The following is a 20,594-nucleotide window of genomic DNA, read 5'->3' as shown; positions in this document are numbered from 1 at the left end:
ATGCATTAACAAATGAGACCTTATTGTAAAGTGTCACAATTTTTTGTATTTTTAGTTAACAATAACAACATTGGATCAAACTCAATAATCTTCCCCTCCAGTGAGCTGAAACATGAACAAACCATTCAAATGATTTTTGTAAACCAGAACAATCAAAACCAAGTAATTCAGTTTTGAAACAAATGACTGAATTTGAATTTGTTCATTATTTTATTTTAAGTAAACTATTCCATGAAATATTCACTATAGTGACACGTAAACATTGTTTGCATTTAAAATGTGTAAAATCCCATTGAATGGGAATGGCATGAATGAAGAGACATATTTGTAATGCAAGTGTAAATGATATATTTCAGATACAGTTTCCCCCTCAAGGTTTTATTTTAGAATGCCACTGTAACGCAGATCTCTTGTGTATGTACATTATACATGAACAGGCATTGATCTTATCCTTTCATTGCAATGAAATGGAATACATTTCCCGGAACAAGGCTTGGATCAGTTTTCTGCAGTTATCTTGAATTTCAGCCTGTCTGACATTTTGAACATTTAGATGCTGATTATTCTCTTGCTCTTGGTCTAACTTTAGATGCCTATCTTTATCTCTTCTTCCTGCAGAAACTGGTTACATCGATCCGGTGCTTATAGAAAAATACAACACACCCGGGTTTGTGGGTTGCCTGTCCAGAGTGCAGTTCAACAGCATTGCTCCTCTGAAAGCTGCGCTCAGGTCCCGTGGTTCTGCACCCGTCTCACACCAGGGTAAACTGGTGGAATCCAACTGCGGAGCATCACCCCTCACTATCCCACCCATGTCTGCTGCAACCGACCCTTGGCACCTAGACGCAGGTGAACACTTTTAAACTACCCAAAAAATACTGCAAAAGCAAATCCACTTGAGGACTGAGGCTTGAATTGATAAAGTAAAACAGATGCCATCGTTACTGTTCGTATCACTGTTTATAAGTGCTGAGGAAGCCTCCGGAGCTGAAATTCAGATATGGTAATGGGATTTTTATTTTTCCAGTACGCGCTGTAAGCTGTAGACCAATCACAATAGACTGGGCCATCTGACCAATCAGAGCAGAGTAGGCTCTCAGAAAGGAGACTGAATCGCTTATAGAACTTTTGTTTCAGACACTTTGAGAAAAGACATAATTGACATAAATTGTCAAAAGTGTGGCTAGTGGTTTTCCAAAGTTACTAGCCACTCAGCATTTTCACTGGCCACAATTTTGACATTGATACCATAGGGAAAAACTGCTATATAGATATTTTTAATATTTTTAAATTATAATTTGGAAGCAGGTACAGTATATTAGGCTGCTGTCACTTTAAGACCTGTTGCACGGATCCATTATACAAGTATACAAGTTACATATGTATTTTCTTTTTCAACTGTTTACGTTCACTTTAAGGGATGGTTAGGAGTAATTTCAGGGTCCTTTGCACCATGACCTTGAGCCAAACACCCCCCCCCCCCCAAGAAGCTTTTTTTCCCTTGGTCGAACATTATTAAAGTCTTATTTAGTGTTTTTAATATGCTTTAAGACAACCCATGTGTAAATGCACAAGTCAGCACCATTGCTGAGTATTTTCTCTTTAACCCTCTGGGGACCAGAAACGCGCCCGCGCGTTTTGCTCGTTTTTTTTTTTTTTGCAACGAAAATAAACACTAAATGCTCTGTTAATTTTGATCTTTCATTTTCGTGTAATACATCAATCGATCCTGTTCAGTTTCTATTTTTTTTCTGTATACTCATAATAAAAATAAAGTGTTTTGCTTTTTGACAAATAAAGAAAAATTAACATGATGCAATTTCTGCCTTCTCTCTGTCAGTAAACTCCCATTTGAAACGCGTTCGAAAATGATCTATAACTCCGCGAAAATTCAGTCAAACAGGCAAACAGACCCACGGGCATAAAGCTTGAGATTGCATCTTTTAAATGAAGTCATTTATATAAAAAACAAATATTCTCAGCTTCTGTAACCTGTATAAAAAGAGAGCGACTCCAGTTGAGCTCATTACGAGCTAATTCACAGTAATGTGACCACTCCCCGGAGAGCGCGTGCTATTCAAACGCAAATTCTGAGAACCATTTCACACCTGTGAAACGCCCACATCAGCTGTAAACAAAGCGCGTCGCGATCGAGTGAGGCATAATTTAGCCTACCTTATGGAGAAAAGATTCATCAGAACAGTGCTGATATGAGGAGCAATATCTCCTGATATGAGGAGCAGATCCCGCTGAGGAAAGAGGTAGGCTGTTTTCTTTTCTCACGTGTGGAATAACGTTATGGAATAACGTTAGTGTAGGCCTATGTAAACCGCAAAAAGATGAAGCGCATTTCTACAATATGACTCGCCTTTCTGTGAGATGAATGAAGGGGACATATTTGTAAAGACTGTTTAGCCTAAATATGAATCGCGCGTCTGTGTGTGAAAGAATAAACTGCTTTGCTATAGCCTACTGAGATGAGTAAAAATCGACTGGAATATGTTGAAATAAAATTAAATAAAATGTATTTGTATAAGCAACGTATTAAACTGCAAATTAGCATGTATATGCCCTAATATTTCATAAAAACAACGTTACAGTCAGTCACTTGTTGACTAGATTTGGGTACAGATTTTAGGCTACTGTAGAATATACTGCCACATCAAATAAGCTTTTGTTTAGCAATTGTCTATATTCAAACTAATGAATACATATGATAAAATGTAGGCCTATATTCTTTTTTCTTTTTCTTTTTTACAAAGAAAGAGTACACTTGAAATATTGTTGAAATTGTAATTATTCTTGTAATTGTAACATTTTTAATAAAATAGCAAAACATATTTACAAGAGAGATGTAAGCGAAATCTTAAATGGTCAATATAAGTCTACTTCTAAATACATATTTTGTCCTTGTATTGTGGCTCAGTCAGTGTCACACCTGAATGAATGGCTAATTATGCAGAGTGGGTGGGACATTGAAATCTAATGTGTAAACTACTCCTCCCCCTCGCATATTGGCTTTCCAAGCAAAACCTGTTTTACACCATTTAAATCAATGTATTTTTTTTTTGTGAACGATAAAGCAAGACTATTTTAACATAATTTTCAAGCTAGAACTCAAAGGGACAACATCCATTGGTCAAAAGTCTTGTGGACACATATTTAATATGTGTTTTGTGGTCTTAATTCAGCAACTTTCATTTGAATTTTTTCCAATAACCACGCATAAACATTATTCTCTTAAAAATACAAACATCTACATACACGTTGCTCGCATATTATGGTAGCCCTGTTTGTGCTATATAGAGTGAATTTACACCTTTGCCATTAACGTCTTTATAAATAACTGAAAAAAGCACAAATGTCAAGGCATGTCAGAACATCTCAAGGACCCCAAAAACAGCCTGGTCCCCAGAGGGTTAAAACTGCAGTGAAACAAAGACTCAAAAGCGCGTTTTGAAATCGCTGGAGTTTCTGACATCACAAACTACCTTGTAACCAATCACATCAACGAGTGGATCTCTGAGCTGGTGTGAGTGAGTGGAGACGGGGCTCATTTGCATATTCATAGAACCACATATACTAAATGAGGCAAGGGTGTAGAGTTACATTCAAGCCATTTGAAGTCATGAATGAAAAAACTTTTCCAGGAAAAAACGTTTCATTAAATATGTCATTTTGGTGATCAAAGATGAGTTTTAAGGGATAAAATGATTGACTTAAATGCTTTTTGGCATTGAGAACAATATTCATTCTCTTCTCAGAATTGGACACTGTTTTCACATTTATTTATTTTCAGTCTCACTCTTAGAAGAAAAGGTTGTATAGAACCTAAAATACTACAAGTGAATTTAGGCATCATAATATACAATATGAAAAGTGGATATTCATTATGATCTTTGCTAAATATTTAACAGATATTAAATGATTAGCATTTTTAAAGATTAACTTTAACTATCCATTTTTCAAATTCAGAACCTAAAAGTAAAAATCGGGAAAATTAGCGTGCACAATTAAATATCCAATGCCGACTTCGATGCCGATAAATGTAAACTTATTAAGTTTATTATGATGATCTCCTGTAGGTGTTGATTTCCCCTTCAATGAGGAAAGAGTGATACCGGATGGAGTTAACAGGAATTCGGCTATAATAGGAGGTGAGATGGCAGCATATTCATAACTAATTCAGATGAACAATTTCTACTTTGAAGTTATCTGTTCTTAAATGCATTAAGCTTAAATGTACCTATAAGAGTATCCAGCGTTGGATCACTCCAAGTGAATTAATGCAATTAAATTTAGCACCAAATTTAGCATGCATTTAGCACCAAAACTCTGGAATAGTCTTCCGGATACTGTTCGTTGCTCAGACTCGCTCTCCCAGTTTAAAACTAGATTAAAGACGCATCTCTTCAGCCAGGCATTCATATAATACTTTTAATCTTACAGTTAAATCCGACCTCTAGCATATAAACGCCAGAGGAGAACTGGCCCCCGACTGAGCCCGGGTTCTCCCAAGGTTTTTTTTTCTCCATTAGGTCACCTGATGGAGTTTTTCGGTTCCTTGCCACTGTTGCCTTTGGCTTGCTCAGTTGGGGATATTTGGGGATATTTAATTTAATTAATCAATCAACGATACTATTGATCAGCATTACCAAACGTAGACGTTCCACTAGAAACAAACATTGATGTATTGTTCTAATTTATTACTGTGAAGCTGCTTTGATACAACCTGTGTTGTGAAAAGCGCTATATAAATAAACTTGACTTGACTTGACTTGACTTTAGATATCAGCCGAATGGCTTAGTGCAGGCGTCAATGGATCCCAGGTTGTATCTTGTAAATTACCCCACTAATAATGCCCGGAATGGTATCAAACTTCTATAGTAGTACAAATAGGTTCTGTACTCATAAAACGAGGCATTGGAAAGTTTGTAAGTACATCAGGAGTTTATTTAAATAACACTTGCCTGATGGCTCATGCTACCACTAACCCGGACGTCGAGGTCACTTCCGTGATTTGGGAAAAGCCCATAGAAGTTTGGTACCATTCCGGGCATTATTAGTGGGGTAATTTACGAGATACAGCCTGGGATCCATTAGCGCCTGCACTAAGCCATTCGGCTGATATCTCTAAATAAGCTCTAACTTTAATAATGTCCGACCAAGGGAAAAAAGGCTTCTGGGGGGGGTGTTTGGCTCGAGGTCATGGTGCAAAGGACCCTAGGTTGAAATTACTCCGAACCATCCCTTTAAAACATAACTGACGTGAACACTCTCCAAGACTGGCATTTTGACATTATTTTCTGTGTATTTTTAACTGTTTAAGTGCAATAAGCAACGGAAAAAAATACATTTAATACTGAGAGGTATAGAAGGAGTGACTGCGTTACACGCAACTGCTGAATTCCACTTGCAGTTGGTGGGTTTTAATGTCAAGCCCTGGTCGCAATGTATATGATGAGAAAATTAAAGTGTTTTTTGACCTTGAATGCATGTAAACTTATTGTAGGAGACTTCCAAAACAAATTTGGGAACCTTTAAAATAGCATAATAGGGGCACTTCCTTAAAATCCTTAAAATATCTTCATTATTTCCCAGGAGTGGCGTAAAACCCCTTGCTGTTTAATTTCCAATTCTAGTTTATTGATTGCAGCACCTCCACAGTGAAGAATTGACCTCAGTGATAAGATCTGTCCACTTTCAGCCTGTTAACTGCCACTGTTATTGTATTGCTTTCAGTTTGATTTAGAAACTAAACACAAATACTGAACGAAAGTTCAATACATCAGTAGCATATTTTCGACTTAAATAAACAGGCATTCCGTTCGCTGTTCGCTGCCATTCTGTAAAAAGTTCAATGGCCAGTTAGTGGACAAAATGGCTTCTGTAAAGACCAATGTGCTTTACTCAGCTATAAATGCGTTAGTGCATCATTTTAAACCATTATGTGTGTATCTGACAAACATGATGAGAAGAATTCTGTTTAGTAATAGCAGCTCCTTAAAAAACTAATCCACATGTAAACTAGTCGCCCTGTGGTGAAATTTTTTTTATGTTGTTTATATTTCTATGTAGTGTTTTTAATATGCTTTAAGACAACCCATGTGTAAATGCACAAGTCAGCACCATTGCTGAGTATTTTCTCTTTAAAACTGCAGTGAAACAAAGACTCAAAAGCGCGTTTTGAAATCGCTGGAGTTTCTGACATCACAAACTACCTTGTAACCAATCACATCAACGAGTGGATCTCTGAGCTGGTGTGAGTAAGTGGAGACGGGGCTCATTTGCATATTCATAGAACCACATATACTAAATGAGGCAAGGGTGTAGAGTTACATTCAAGCCATTTGAAGTCATGAATGAAAAAACTTTTCCAGGAAAAAACGTTTCATTAAATATGTCATTTTGGTGATCAAAGATGAGTTTTAAGGGATAAAATGATTGACTTAAATGCTTTTTGGCATTGAGAACAATATTCATTCTCTTCTCAGAATTGGACACTGTTTTCACATTTATTTATTTTCAGTCTCACTCTTAGAAGAAAAGGTTGTATAGAACCTAAAATACTACAAGTGAATTTAGGCATCATAATATACAATATGAAAAGTGGATATTCATTATGATCTTTGCTAAATATTTAACAGATATTAAATGATTAGCATTTTTAAAGATTAACTTTAACTATCCATTTTTCAAATTCAGAACCTAAATGTAAAAATCGGGAAAATTAGCGTGCACAATTAAATATCCAATGCCGACTTCGATGCCGATAAATGTAAACTTATTAAGTTTATTATGATGATCTCCTGTAGGTGTTGATTTCCCCTTCAATGAGGAAAGAGTGATACCGGATGGAGTTAACAGGAATTCGGCTATAATAGGAGGTGAGATGGCAGCATATTCATAACTAATTCAGATGAACAATTTCTACTTTGAAGTTATCTGTTCTTAAATGCATTAAGCGTAAATGTATTCTCCTTGCAGGTATCATCGCAGTGGTGATCTTCACTATTCTGTGCACTCTGGTGTTTCTGATCCGGTACATGTTCCGCCATAAAGGCACTTACCACACCAACGAGGCCAAGGGGGGAGAGTCGTCCGAGTCAGCTGACGCCGCCATTATCGGCACCGAGCCCAATTTCACAGAGACCATCGACGAAAGCAAGAAGGAATGGTTCATCTAATGGGGGTGTACAGACTCTTTCAGAATCTTTTTTTGAGTATCAGAACTAATGTTTTTGGATCAAGCTCATCACCAGTTTGAGAAACTGTCCTGTACATAGTGACTGGCTTGTCTCTTTCTATTGTGTTTTGGCAAAAGTCTTTTAAGTGTGTAATCTCTGGATCACATCTTAATAAATCATTTCACCATGTGTTCTTTTTTTTTTCTTCTTTTTTTTTACAGAAACAATTATTTGCCAAAATTCCTTTTATGAAAAGTTTAATCATTGCTTAATCTTACAAAAAGTCCTTGTGTGGAAAATGTTTTAGACAGACTGTAAATGTTAAATGCTCTATATGAATTCACCGCACAAACGACAGAGATTTAATTTTAAGATGACATTAGATTGTATATCATCAGTGTTTCAGTGAGGGGAAGAAAATCAAGGCATGCACCAAGAATTATGTCAAATCGACACTGAATATTTGTAGCCTTCTGCACAGCTATACTCATTTATTTCCTGTGGAAGCCTTCAGTTTACTGTTCCTTGCCAAACACCTCCCAGTCTTAAGCATTTGTTTTGCTGAAGGCATGTATCATGGCATAAAGATGTTATTTTGAGACATCATTTCGTCTGTGTGTCATTTATGCAGGCTGTGGTGAAGCACTGGTACAGTGACATCTATCTGGCAGATTAACACCCAAATGTGTATTATTAGTGTTTGTCATTGTAGATGAAGAAGGTGGGACCACTGACACCCGATTGAATGACTTAATTCAAGGTGCCTTTAGGATTCAATCAGCTGTCAATGTAGATGCTACTTTATCTGGTTAAATAGGTAAAGAAGAATCCCAACAAATAAATCGGCTGTTTGTATTTATTGATATATTTGTCTGAGCGAAAATTAGACCCAATGTTCATGAGTTTAGAAGTGTTCGGAATGCCATTGTTATATAAATGTTCTGAATGGAACATTATTTCGCATATATGCTAAAACATTTAAAACAATTATTGCACTGTGCATTTTGTCAAATTATGTTGTCAAAAGCATTTTCATCGGGTTTTTTTTTTTACTGTTTATATAAAAATTTCATTTACATGTACATACAGATGTATGTATTCTCTCAGAGACTGGCTCACAGATTGATTTTAGAAAGCGGATGTTGCTCACCCTCAGATTTATATGTGCTGCATTTATTTGTGATCAATATCAAGGTTTATTAGCATTATGACGCATCTGCCATGTATTGGAATAATTCCGAGCACTTCAATCTCTGATCTGAATAGTTCATTATAATTTTCTCAAACTAAATCTGAACGTTGTCTCATCAGCTCTCATATTCATGTGGTTTTGCTAACAGTGAATATGCTTCTTATAATTTAGAATAATATTACAGTGTTATTCTTTTTGGAAGGTTTTGTGTATAATGACATATGTTTGGAAGTGTTCTCTGAGTTCGCAATCACATTCACAGAATATAACCACAAGTTAATTTAGATAATTTATAATAAAATATTGATATTCAAATGGACCTTTTTGGAGAAGATAATGAGGGATTGCTGATTCCCGAGAATGCGAGAGTCATGACATTTCACACTTTTTCATAATCTATCATCAAAATCGTCAACCCTCATTTCCATTGAAAAATTTACATATTGTTTTGTACACTTTTAGGGTTAAGTCAGTTAACGTTCACAATAAATGAAATAATGAATATATTTTTATGAGGATATTTTGTAGATGATCTAGCCTTTGTTTTTGTCTCATCTTTATGTGTATTAGGGGAAGCCTGAATGTTCAAAATGTTCTGAAGATCTGTGAAGAAAAAAAAATGTACTTGAATGTTCCTTGTAGTGAAGATAGAACGCTTTGATTGGTTTAATTTTCATAATATGACCCCTTTTCATTTACCTTTTACAGTATTATTCTTTCTACATTTTGAGTTTGTTTTGTGAGGGTGATTTTTGTCTCTTTTCATGGCAGGAGGTCTCTTGTAAAAAAAAATAATAATAATAATAATAATGTTTTTTTTATTATTCATTACTTGTGGCACATGTAGGCCTTTTTGTTAAATGTAAATACAGATTTTTTTTTGACATCACAACAATTCACAAAGGCTTTGACATTTTATTGTTTCCGAGTAAGTATACAAGTGAAAGTGTAAACAATATAATATATTTACTCATCTGTATCTCATATTATGATTGCATTTTGCTTGTGTATTCAACTTGTTTTAACAGCAGCATGACCACTGTATGTGAAATTGTACATACTGTACTTTAAACTATTGTGCAATATCACAATTGTATTTACTCCTGGAGGCATATTTTTTACCTTTTGTTATGATGTTGACAAGTCAGGAATGAATAGTAAAAGACTTTTTTATATTTAGAGTAACTCAGTTCTCGACTGGCTGTTTAGCGTAAGATATTTGTACTGACCTCTTTTCATCCATCTCATTATTGTGTGAGGCCTGATTGCAAAATAAGAGAATTCCTCATAAATGTGGCTATTCTTATGGGAAGGGAATAAAAAGAAGTATCTAACAAATGTTTGTCATGTAGTTTATTTAATAGGCTACCAACAACATTCACAACAGATATGTTATGACAAATTATTTGAATGGAAAATTACTGGGGGTTTATTCAAGTTGTCTTTCAGCCCCTATCAAGTTACATTATCAGACATCCCTATTTTGCATAATTTGATACAACTGTTTTATAGGCTAAACACTAAGAAGACATAGTCATCTATGAAACTAAAGACAGATTCTGCTGTCCATAGAAACTAGGGGTCTCTTATGTTGAAGATATGACCCTTATTAAAACGGAATTTAGTCAAATGACTGGATGGAGAAACAGACCCTGCCTGGTAAGATTAATCTACATGTTTTGTGTACCTTTTGGAAGCACAAATAGATATTTGAACATAGATATTGAATGGAAATTATGTATTTGAATAGGTGGCCATTTTACTTAAAGCTATAACCTACCTTTAAGACAACAAAATGTCAGTTATTGTTTGGTTTGTTCCTTGCCGATTCCTTTTTTTCACTGTAGGCCTAGTTTTCTTTGGTGTCACTTAACTTACCTTTGAGAGCGAAGTTAATCAGCCGCTTTCTTGCTGCTACTAAAAAGTTAAAAAAAAATCTTACTCTATATCATTATCCAGTCATGAGACCTTCGAAAAATGGTACAGACAATGGACGGCCCTGGAGTCAAAAAAAAAGTTGAGAACACGAAAGAACTGGCGCAAGTGAACACTGGAGGTCGCAGTATCTCTCTATATACACTAGAGGTCGCTGTATTTCTGAGCTGTGGCTTATGACGCTTCACTCGCTCTACGTACTGATTTCCCATCCCTATAATCTCCAGCTACAGAGAGAGACAGAAACAGCACAGACCTCAACCTCTTACAGCTCAACATTTCAAACGGGTAAGATTAAGTACGTGTCCGCCACTCGGTTTTTGGGATAATATATACCTAGTCGGAGGGTTTTATCCGAACAAGTGGACGTTTAGGCAAAAGCTTTACCACGCTAGAGAGTTTGAATAATAAATGTTGCTTGCTGTATGTCACTCGTTAATTTTGCATTAATATTCCTTAAATATTCACCTCAACGTCACTTTACCTGAGACCTGAAGCTAGCCAGCATTGCAGTTGTCTTAAAAGCATTTGTTTTAAAAGTTATTTTTAATGTAGTGATTTAATGCAAAAGTAGAGAAGTGTAACACACTTTTAACTTAAATGACCTTTTTTTTTTTTTTTTACTTGAGTACTCTGGAAACATAAGAAAAGCCTGTTCTAGTGTTGCCATTTTACCTTACTTATGTTTGGTTTAGTGTAATTTGAACCTTTTATTTCACTTTAGCAAGGGACATGGTGACCAGACAGAATTGAATTTTAGTTTGCTGTGAATATGCTACAAATATCCCACCCTGAATGTGGGCTATTAGGTCAAGGAGTCTAGACTTGATCTAATAAGGTTAAAGTTGACCTGGCAAAAGCGGATTGACGTTAACAACAATCTGTTTTCAGTATAATACCCATAATCTAAGGTAATGCATGAGCATTATTAATACTAAGAGCCTCGTCCCACAAACAGAGATTGGTGACACAGCATACGTTCATGATGAGGACACCCTTTTGAATTCTATGGTTCAGTATCAGGACATAAACATCTGGTGTTAGCAGGTCTTAAAATGAGGTAAATACAACCTCAGATGAACAACACATGGCATATTACTCTGTGACTGTGTCATTATTTATTTAAAAAAAAAATAAAGCCAAAATGGAGAAGCCATGTGAGACAAACTAAGAACAACCAATGATTCAGTTGCTTTTAGAGACACTTTTAGCAGCAATAAGTTGAAGTAATCATTTTCTGTACGACAAGCTCTCACATTGTTCTGGAGTAATTTTGGCCCGCGTTTCTTTACAACGTTGCTTCATTTCTTTGAGGTTTCTGGGCATTTGTTCATGCACAGCTCTCTGAAGTTCCCGTCACAGAATTTCAATCGGGTTGAGGTCTGGATTTTGACTGGGCCAGTGCAACACCTTGATTCTTTTCTTTTTCAGCCCTTCTGTTGTAGATTTGCTGGTGTGCATGACCCAAGTTTGGCCAAGCTTCAAAGACTGCAAGGTACCCAGGTCCTCTGGCTGAAAATCAAGCCCAAATCATCACCCCTTCACCACAGAGCTTGATAGTTGATATGAGGTGTTTGTGCTGAAATGCTGTGTTTGGTTTTCTTTCCGCCAAAGTGGCACTGTGCATTATGGCCAAACATCTCCACTTTGGTCTTGTCTCAACATTGTTCCAGAAGTCTTGAGGTTTGTTAAGATGCAACTTTGCAAATCTAAGCCATGCTGGAGGAAGAAGAAGCTTTCTCCTGGCAGCCCTTCCCAAAATGTCATATTTTTCCCATCTTTTTCTAATTGTACTTTCATGAACTTTAACATATACCACGGTAACTGAGGCCTGTGGAGTCTGAGGTGTAGTTCTTGGGTGTTTTTAGATATCTCTGAGCTCTGCATCTTGGGGTAAATTTGCTGGGACGTCCACTTCTGCAAGATTGGCAACTGTCTTGAATGTTTTCCACTTGTAAATAGTCTTCCTCACTGTACAATGATGGATTTCAGTTGTTTGGAAATGGCTGTATAACGCTTCCCATATTGATGGCAGCAGCAATTGCTTCTCTAGATCATTGCTGATGTCTTTCCTCCTTAGCATTGTGTTAACACACACACATACACCTGCATGCTCATGATCAGTTAATCAAAGGCATCTGATTAGCAGTGGCTGACTGCTACTTACCCTCTTCATTCCTATGGAAGCAGTAAGGTACTTAGTTTTTCACCCATGGCTTCTCCATCTTGGCCTAGTTTTCATTATATAAATAATGACATGGTGTAATATGTCATGTGTTGTTGTTCATCTGAGATTGTATTTACCTAATTTGAAGACCTGCCAAGGACCAGATGATTTTTATTATGTCCTGATATGTAAAACCATAGAATTCAATAGGGTGTCCTTTCTTTTTCACATGACTGTATATTCTGACAGATCTCCTGACCTCTTCAACTGTCTGCATCTCTTTTAAGCTGGGCTGATCCTGACGGTGTGACGCCACTCATTCTTGTTTATATCTCCTGCAGTAAAACCAGTCCTTTATTGCTTGAGAACCAGAAGGTTTAAAACCTAATTTGGTATTTGTTCACTCATAGATACCTTGTGGTTGGACGCTGCAGTAATACTGAATCATCCTGTCAGCTTTCCTGACAGGAAGCATTGCTCAGAAGCAACCTGATTTTGATTCAAATCCGCACAAAGATTCAGCAAATGCATAATGCCACGATCAAATGAACTTCCTGAAGAGTTCAAAGAAAGGGTCATTTTTCATTACAAGGCAGGTAAGGGGTACAAATCCATTTCGAAGATTATGGGACTGCACAGATCCACAATCAGATCTATAATCTGCAAATGGAAAACGCATGGAACAGTGATGAATCTTCCCAGGAGTGGTCGACCAACTAAGATCTCTCCGCGGACGCAACGCAAAATCATCCAGGAAGTCGCCAAAAACCCTGAAATCACATCTAAAGAGCTGCAGGCTTCTCTTGCTTTATCTAAAGTCAAAGTTCATGATTCCACAATCAGAAGGAGACTGGACAGAATCAGGCATCGCGAGAGAGTGTCAAGGGGAAAACCACTGCAGAAGAAGAAGAAAATAACTACTCAACTCTTGTTTGAGAAGAAGCTACAGGAAGACTCTCAAGTTTTTGAGGAAAATCTTGTAAAGACAGAAGTGGCAGAAGTGGAAGTTTCTGTTTAATAAAGGTGTCTTCCCATTGTGTCTGGTCTTAAACAGTGAAAACATGTTGCCAGCAGTCTTACTCCTATTCTAGGCTTTCTTTATTTCATACTTGTATTTACTTCTTGCACCATATTTGTTTACTTATTGCTGTGTCAGGCATGAATATATATTTTTCTATAATATATAGTTTTTTTGTTTTGTTTTTTCATTGAAGAGAATAAAAAGATATTGTGCAATAAGATATTGTGTTCATCGCATCGTATGAGGCCAGATAGCAAAATAAGAGAAATCCTCATAAATATTACTATTATGAACAAATATTAAACAAAACATGCATATAAAATGTTTGTCATGTCATAAATTTGGGTTATGCCTGGGTTGGGGCCTGAAATATTGGATTATCTGTAGAAAAGTGTAAATGGGGAGGAAGGGGAAAAATAAATATGATGTATATTAATGCATATTTAGGCTAGTACTGCTATCAATTGCACAAGGGGAAATGCCTTCCCAAATGGTCTTTGAGACAGGAAATTGTAAAGACTAAGTCTATCCCACAAAGCTTTGTTTTCACCCATGTTAAATTCAATGGTGTCTAACCTGTCTAAGGCCTATTGGAGGTAGACCTTCCAGTTCCCTATACCCTGATTCAATGGCTGGACATATTTTGATATCTCTTGAGATTGATTTTACAATACAGGCTAATTGTCTGTACTGTCAATTAAACAGTGCAAGACTAATATTGTTCATTCATAATGTCATTAAATTGGTGCCCTGGCAGGAACATTGTAAAATTACATCTTTTCTAATCCATTTAGAACAAAATATTGCCACTTTGGAGTGAATAGTTGCAAGAACATACAGGAAGCCCATTGTTTCTGAGAAATGTTAGCAGGTTGCTCATTGATAACATTTTGCATTGTATAAAATGCTGGTGAAGTAATAAACCAGATCTAAGGTAGTAAAGGTTACTAAATTATAGTTAGTTGTACATTCAGATTGTACTTGCACGTTTGAAAGGAGATTAAATGAGTAATCGTTTAGAAAAAGTCAAAAGTCTGGTATTGAAATGAGCGCTTTAAGCACTAGGGGGCGCTGTGGCGTAAAACGCTTCGTTTGCTCTGTGGAATCCTCAGCTAAGCAGCAGCATAGAGACTTCCTCAAGCCATTTAGAGCTGGACCTCAGAGACAGTTGTCAAGATTCAATATCTTTATATACTTATCAGACACTTCATTTTGACATAACACATAATTAAGTGGGAGATATTTGTCCATTTACCAAAAAGATAAATGTTTTGTGCTTCTTAAGTAGTTAGCTGTTAGTTGGTCAAACTCAAAGTCGTCGTAAGGTGAAAAACAATGTTTGGTTATTCTTTAGTTATTCTACGATGCTACTCGTTTGCTTGGCATTAATATTTCAGCAGCCTAACTGAGGCTAACCAGCTGTTAGCTTGCATTGCTAATGTATTGACACAAATATTGTATTAAAATTAGTCTTGAAATTAACACATTTGTGCATCTTTGGGTTGACTGGGAGTCGTTTCGACTGTTTAGAATCAAAGCGGGTTTTGCAAGTCTAGAATGATTTAGTTTGATGCACGATTCAATTAACAATGATTCAACTCCGTATTTTGCATTTAAATAGGGCCTACTTCCCCTAATGAATTGCAGGCAAGAAAATCAAATGTAAATTGGCACTGTTTCATCTTTAAAAAAAAAAAAAAAGGAAGGAAGGAAGTTTCTTTTTTTGCTTCTTTTTTTCCAGTTGTGGTCATGTAATGTATGAAATGTGCTATATAAATAACTTGGCTTGAAAAAAAAACAGAGCGATGTTGCAGTCACCAGAGTTGGTAAACTGATAGAAGCAGTTGTCTATGCACAGTAAGGTTTAAAAAGCTGGATATGTACAGAAAATAAAGTGATTTGAAAACGGATTTGTTTTCCTTTTCACAGCTGAAGTGGTTGGACAGCCCTATCAGCCTGCAGCTCCATCTGAAGACAGCAATCACTGCTCAGAATAAATCTGATTTTGATCCTTATCCATAAAGTTTGATCCTTAAGAAAAAGTCTGGTAAGGACTACAGATCCATTTCAAAGATGATGGGACTTCCCCGATCCATAATCCACCAATGGATAACTCTTGAACAGTGATGAATCTTCCCAGGAGTGGTCGACCAACTAAAATCTCTCCAAGAGCAGAATGTAAAATCATCAAGGAAACGCAAAGAAACCAGACATAATGGCCAAAGAACTGCAGGCCTCTTGCCTTAGCTAAAGTCAAAGTTCATGAATCGACAATTACAAGAACACTGGGAAGGTTAGGCTACGTGCAAGTGTTTGAAATCAAAAACCAATGCAGAAAAGATGAATGTAAATCTCAAGCTGTTGAGGAGATTGTTTTACAGAGAGAAAAGCCAAAGGTGGAGTTTTGGTCAAACATGGAGCCTGCAATTTTTGTGTGGCATTACTTTGTAGGCAGGGTGCAAATTACAGGGGTGTTTGAGGGGGTCTGACCTCCCAAAAGAAGGCTTGATCCCAGGACATACAAACAAAGGGGGGAAGGGGGTTGGGTGTCAAAGAAAATAGTCTACCCATAATATGAAGCCTTAACTGTAAATATAAAGATACATTTCTATCTCTGACTGGTTTTAAATTGTAAATTTGGCCACTCCTGAAATGGGTCATACCATATTAGCAGTGGAATTAAATGTGCTGTAAATAAGGGATGTGCATTTACTGCATGGGCAAAGATCATAATGTTTAAAATGCATATACACAGTTGAATGATAACATTTGCCCTCTTTAATGCGGTTAAACTGAATGTACGAAGCAAACAGTTTGCTGAAAATGTCCCAAACTTAACAGTGCTGAAATAGGAGTTTATCTGTCAATCAATTGCGTGTGAAAGTTGCATCAAATATACACTCACCTAAAGGATTATTAGGAACACCATACTAATACTGTGTTTGACCACCTTTCGCCTTCAGAACTGCCTTAATTCTATGTGGCATTGATTCAACAAGGTGCTGAAAGCATTATTTAGAAATGTTGGCCCATACTGATAGGATAGCATCTTGCAGTTGATGGAGATTTGTGGGATGCACATCCAGGGCACGAAGCTCCCGTTCCACCACATCCCAAAGATGCTCTATTGGGTTGAGATCTGGTGACTGTGGGGGCCATTTTAGTACAGTGAACTCATTGTCATGTTCAAGAAACCAATTTGAAATGATTCGAGCTTTGTGACATGGTGCATTATCCTGCTGGAAGTACCCATCGTACATGGTGGTCATAAAGGGATGGACATGGTCAGAAACAATGTTCAGGTAGGCCGTGGCATTTAAACGATGCCCAATTGGCACTAGGGGGCCTAAAGTGTGCCAAGAAAACATCCCCCACACCATTACACCACCACCACCAGCCTGCACAGTGGTAACAAGGCATGATGGATCCATGTTCTCATTCTGTTTGCGCCAAATTCTGACTCTACCATCTGAATGTCTCAACAGAAATCGAGACTCATCAGACCAGGCAACATTTTTCCAGTCTTCAACTGTCCAATTTTGGTGAGCTCGTGCAAATTGTAGCCTCTTTTTCCTATTTGTAGTGGAGATGAGTGGTACCCGGTGGGGTCTTCTGCTGTTGTAGCCCATCCGCCTCAAGGTTGTGCGTGTTGTGGCTTCACAAATGCTTTGCTGCATACCTCGGTTGTAACGAGTGGTTATTTCAGTCAAAGTTGCTCTTCTATCAGCTTGAATCAGTTGGCCCATTCTCCTCTGACCTCTAGCATCAACAAGGCATTTTCACCCACAGGACTGCCACATAGGCTACTGGATGTTTTTCCCTTTTCACACCATTCTTTGTAAACCCTAGAAATGGTTGTGCGTGAAAATCCCAGTAACTGAGCAGATTGTGAAATACTCAGACCAGCCCGTCTGGCACCAACAACCATGCCACGCTCAAAATTGCTTAAATCACCTTTCTTTCCCATTCTGACATTCAGTTTGGAGTTCAGGAGATTGTCTTGACCAGGACCACACACCTAAATGCATTGAAGCAACTGCCATGTGATTGGTTGATTAGATAATTGCATTAATGAGAAATTTAACAGGTGTTCCTAATAATCCTTTAGGTGAGTGTTTTGTGAATGTGCAATTCCCTTTCTGACCACCCTGAAGGCCTTCGCGCCCTGTTTGTAGGTCTTCTTTATTTTGTGCTATATCATTTTGGAGCAGTCTCATTGTATGAGACTCAACTGTAAAATAAGTAAAATGTTCATAAATATTATTATTCCTATAAAAAAGAATATATATATATATATATATATATATATATATATATATATATATATATATATATATATATATATATATATATATATATATATATATATATATATATATATATATATATATATATATATATATATATATATATATGTTATGACTGGTTGGGATATTTCAAAAATATAATTTGGGGTTATGACTGGTTGGGACATTAAAAATTGGATCATTTGTCCAGTGAAATAAACCAATTGCATGGCTGTTTGGATAATGTGAGGCAAATGCTATTATTTTGTAACAGTAGAAATTTGTGTAATGTAAAGAAGTGGGTGAATGCTAGTTATGTTCACTACTATAAAGAATAACTACTATTTAAACCACTGGGTGTACTGAAGGCATGAAAAGGCTACTATATTATCAAAAGTTCACAATATAGTCTGTTCATTGCACCATAACCATAGAAAATGAATCAGTTTCACAAAAGTGCCAACCAGTACAGGACACAAAAACAAGTATGAAGGGGATGAAAAGGCAGCTATTGAAGTAGTCGAGTTGTTTAGAGAATAAATAACAAACAACTACATTAAAATATATCAATAAAAGGGAAAAAATGTAATAGATTATTCTTGGTCGACACAGTGTGAATATGGACGCCAGGGTCCTGAAGTAAGTGAACACTAGAGGTCGTTGTATTTCTCTGAGATGTGGCGTATGACGCTTCACTCGCTCTAATACGGAATTCCCAATCATCTCCAGTCAGACACAGCATAGGGCCTCAACCTCATACACCTCGACGTTTGAAACGGGTACAGGTAAGACTAAATATCTTTATATACATGTCAGCTGCTCCGGTTTGGCAGGACATGTAACTAGAGAAGAAAGACAAACGTTTTTCTGGTATTGTAAACGACTTAATGCATAGGTGGCCATTTTACTTCAATATCTCAAAAGCTTCGCCGTATTACTTCAGTAGTTTAATAACAAGTGTTGTTTGCCTTATTTCTAGGTTATATTTTAATGTCATTCGTTTATTTGGCATTAATATGTCTCAATATTTCTCCTCAGCGTCAGTTTACCAGGGTAAGTTACCTGAAGCTAGCGAGTTGCTACCTAGCATTGCTAATGTGTTGATACTGTTTTCAAAACAGACATGGAATTAAGACATTGCATATTTAGGATGTTAACATGCTCTTGGTAAGGTCTTCTAAGCGGTTGATAAATGCTGAGGCCGTCTGAAGAGTGAACAGTGAGTTATACACATTCACATTAATTCTGCTGTCTCAGATGCCTATCTAGATTGCATTGTTTGGCCAAAATGCCATAAGTGACCAAGAATGGGTTTTATTTTGAACCCATAGTTTCCTAAACCTCATTTGCCAGTGTGTGGTAAGTTTCCTTCGGAAATTATAACCTCAATAAAAGGTTTCCTAGAGAATGGCTTATGAATCATGCTAATATTTGCATGCTTTATTGGCAAAGGAGTCCTCAGATGCCAAAAAATATTAATTGTTTTACAATAGGGACGATTAAACTGTCATGACAGTCATGTAGATGTATACTTTTTGTGGACAATTTGCCTGATGCCTATATACGCCACAAAAATAATATAATATTAAAATAAAAAGTCACACATAAAGCACATTAAAAAATCATGTTCAAGCTTATGGTGAATAAGCTGACTGGTGAAGAAAAGTGTTTGTATTTGTTGTGCTTTGTGTCCTTCTTTTGTTCTGAATCAGTCAATGTGTCTTTACATGATCCAACCCACAGTTGATGAACATTTAAATGGATAGTCAGCCAAAAATTCAAATTGTCATCATTTACCCAAAACTGTATGAATTTCTTCTGCGAACACAACAAAATGTATTGCTAATGGTAATTAAAACTATTTGGTTACCAGTATTCTTCAAAACATCTAATTTTGTGTTCCACAGAAGAAAGTCATCACATAAAGGTGTGTAATTTTCTGTCTTTTTTGGGTGAAATATCCATTTAATGCAAAATGTGATTTTCTTTTACCTTAAAGGACTCCTGGGCCCTTCTCTGACTGTAATTGTTGAAACTTTGACAACCTACAGATCCTGACCTACTGATGAATGTGGTCAGAGAGTCTAGCCTTGCTTTGGCTGATCTAATAAGATTAAATGTGACCGGGCTCAAGCAGTTTGACATTCACAAACTGTTTTCCCACAATGACCAAGCAAAGCGCTTGAGTTTTATATTTAATAGCCTTAATATTTAATATTGCCTTAAAGGGGTCATCGGATGCTAAATTCACTTTTATAATGGTGTTTGCATGTAAATGTGTCTGCAGTGTGTGGACACAACCACCATACAATGAAAGAAATCCATTCGCTCCTTTTTTTAATCCTCAAAAAGCCTAAACACTTTCAATAATCAAGCCATTTGGATTTTCTGAGCAATATGACTCATATTGCTCATGCTCCACCCGAAACCATTGACGGACACCGAAACGGGTTGCTGTGATCAGAGCTGTTTTTGAGGAGGTAAAAAGGGTGTTGTTTAACACAACCATTGAGGGATTTTAACCAAAGTATGTTACATATTTTACATGAAGAGAATCATACCAACTTGTGTAAAATGGGCATCCGATGACCCCTTTAAAAGTACTGAAATATTATGGGTAATAATGAATGAATGACTATTATTGCTATTAATAGCAATCCCACTTACAGAGGCTGAAAGAAGAGTTTATACTCAGCATATATCGTAAAGCTAGTGTGTTCATTTATGAGTTTAGTCTGTTAAATAGGTGAGGGATCATAAAAAGTCAGTGTCCTCTTCAACAGCTGCGCCTCTTATATATGTCAC

General features: G+C 36.7%; 2 protein-coding genes across 2 annotated transcripts in view; both read left to right on the top strand.

The window, feature by feature from the left end:
* The window catches only part of cntnap2a (contactin associated protein 2a), a 470,798-nt gene extending 461,641 nt beyond the window's left edge, over positions 1–9,157 (top strand). The window contains exons 22-24 of the mRNA XM_081353019.1: positions 619–849; positions 6,817–6,888; positions 6,989–9,157. Of these exons, the coding sequence (XP_081209145.1) occupies positions 619–849; positions 6,817–6,888; positions 6,989–7,188 (503 nt within the window). The 3' untranslated portion in view covers positions 7,189–9,157. The remainder of the gene's footprint in view (positions 1–618; positions 850–6,816; positions 6,889–6,988) is intronic.
* A 9,304-nt stretch (positions 9,158–18,461) lies between these two features.
* The window catches only part of cul1b (cullin 1b), a 16,194-nt gene continuing 14,061 nt past the window's right edge, over positions 18,462–20,594 (top strand). The window contains exon 1 of the mRNA XM_081353096.1: positions 18,462–18,574. The gene's annotated coding sequence lies outside the window, so the exon portion shown is untranslated. The remainder of the gene's footprint in view (positions 18,575–20,594) is intronic.

This window comes from Scardinius erythrophthalmus, assembly GCF_964197995.2.
Source record: "Scardinius erythrophthalmus genome assembly, chromosome: 22".
Taxonomy (NCBI): domain Eukaryota; kingdom Metazoa; phylum Chordata; class Actinopteri; order Cypriniformes; family Leuciscidae; genus Scardinius; species Scardinius erythrophthalmus.
The sequence above is the reverse complement of the archived record's forward strand: the minus strand, read 5'-3'. Positions and strand labels throughout refer to the sequence as shown.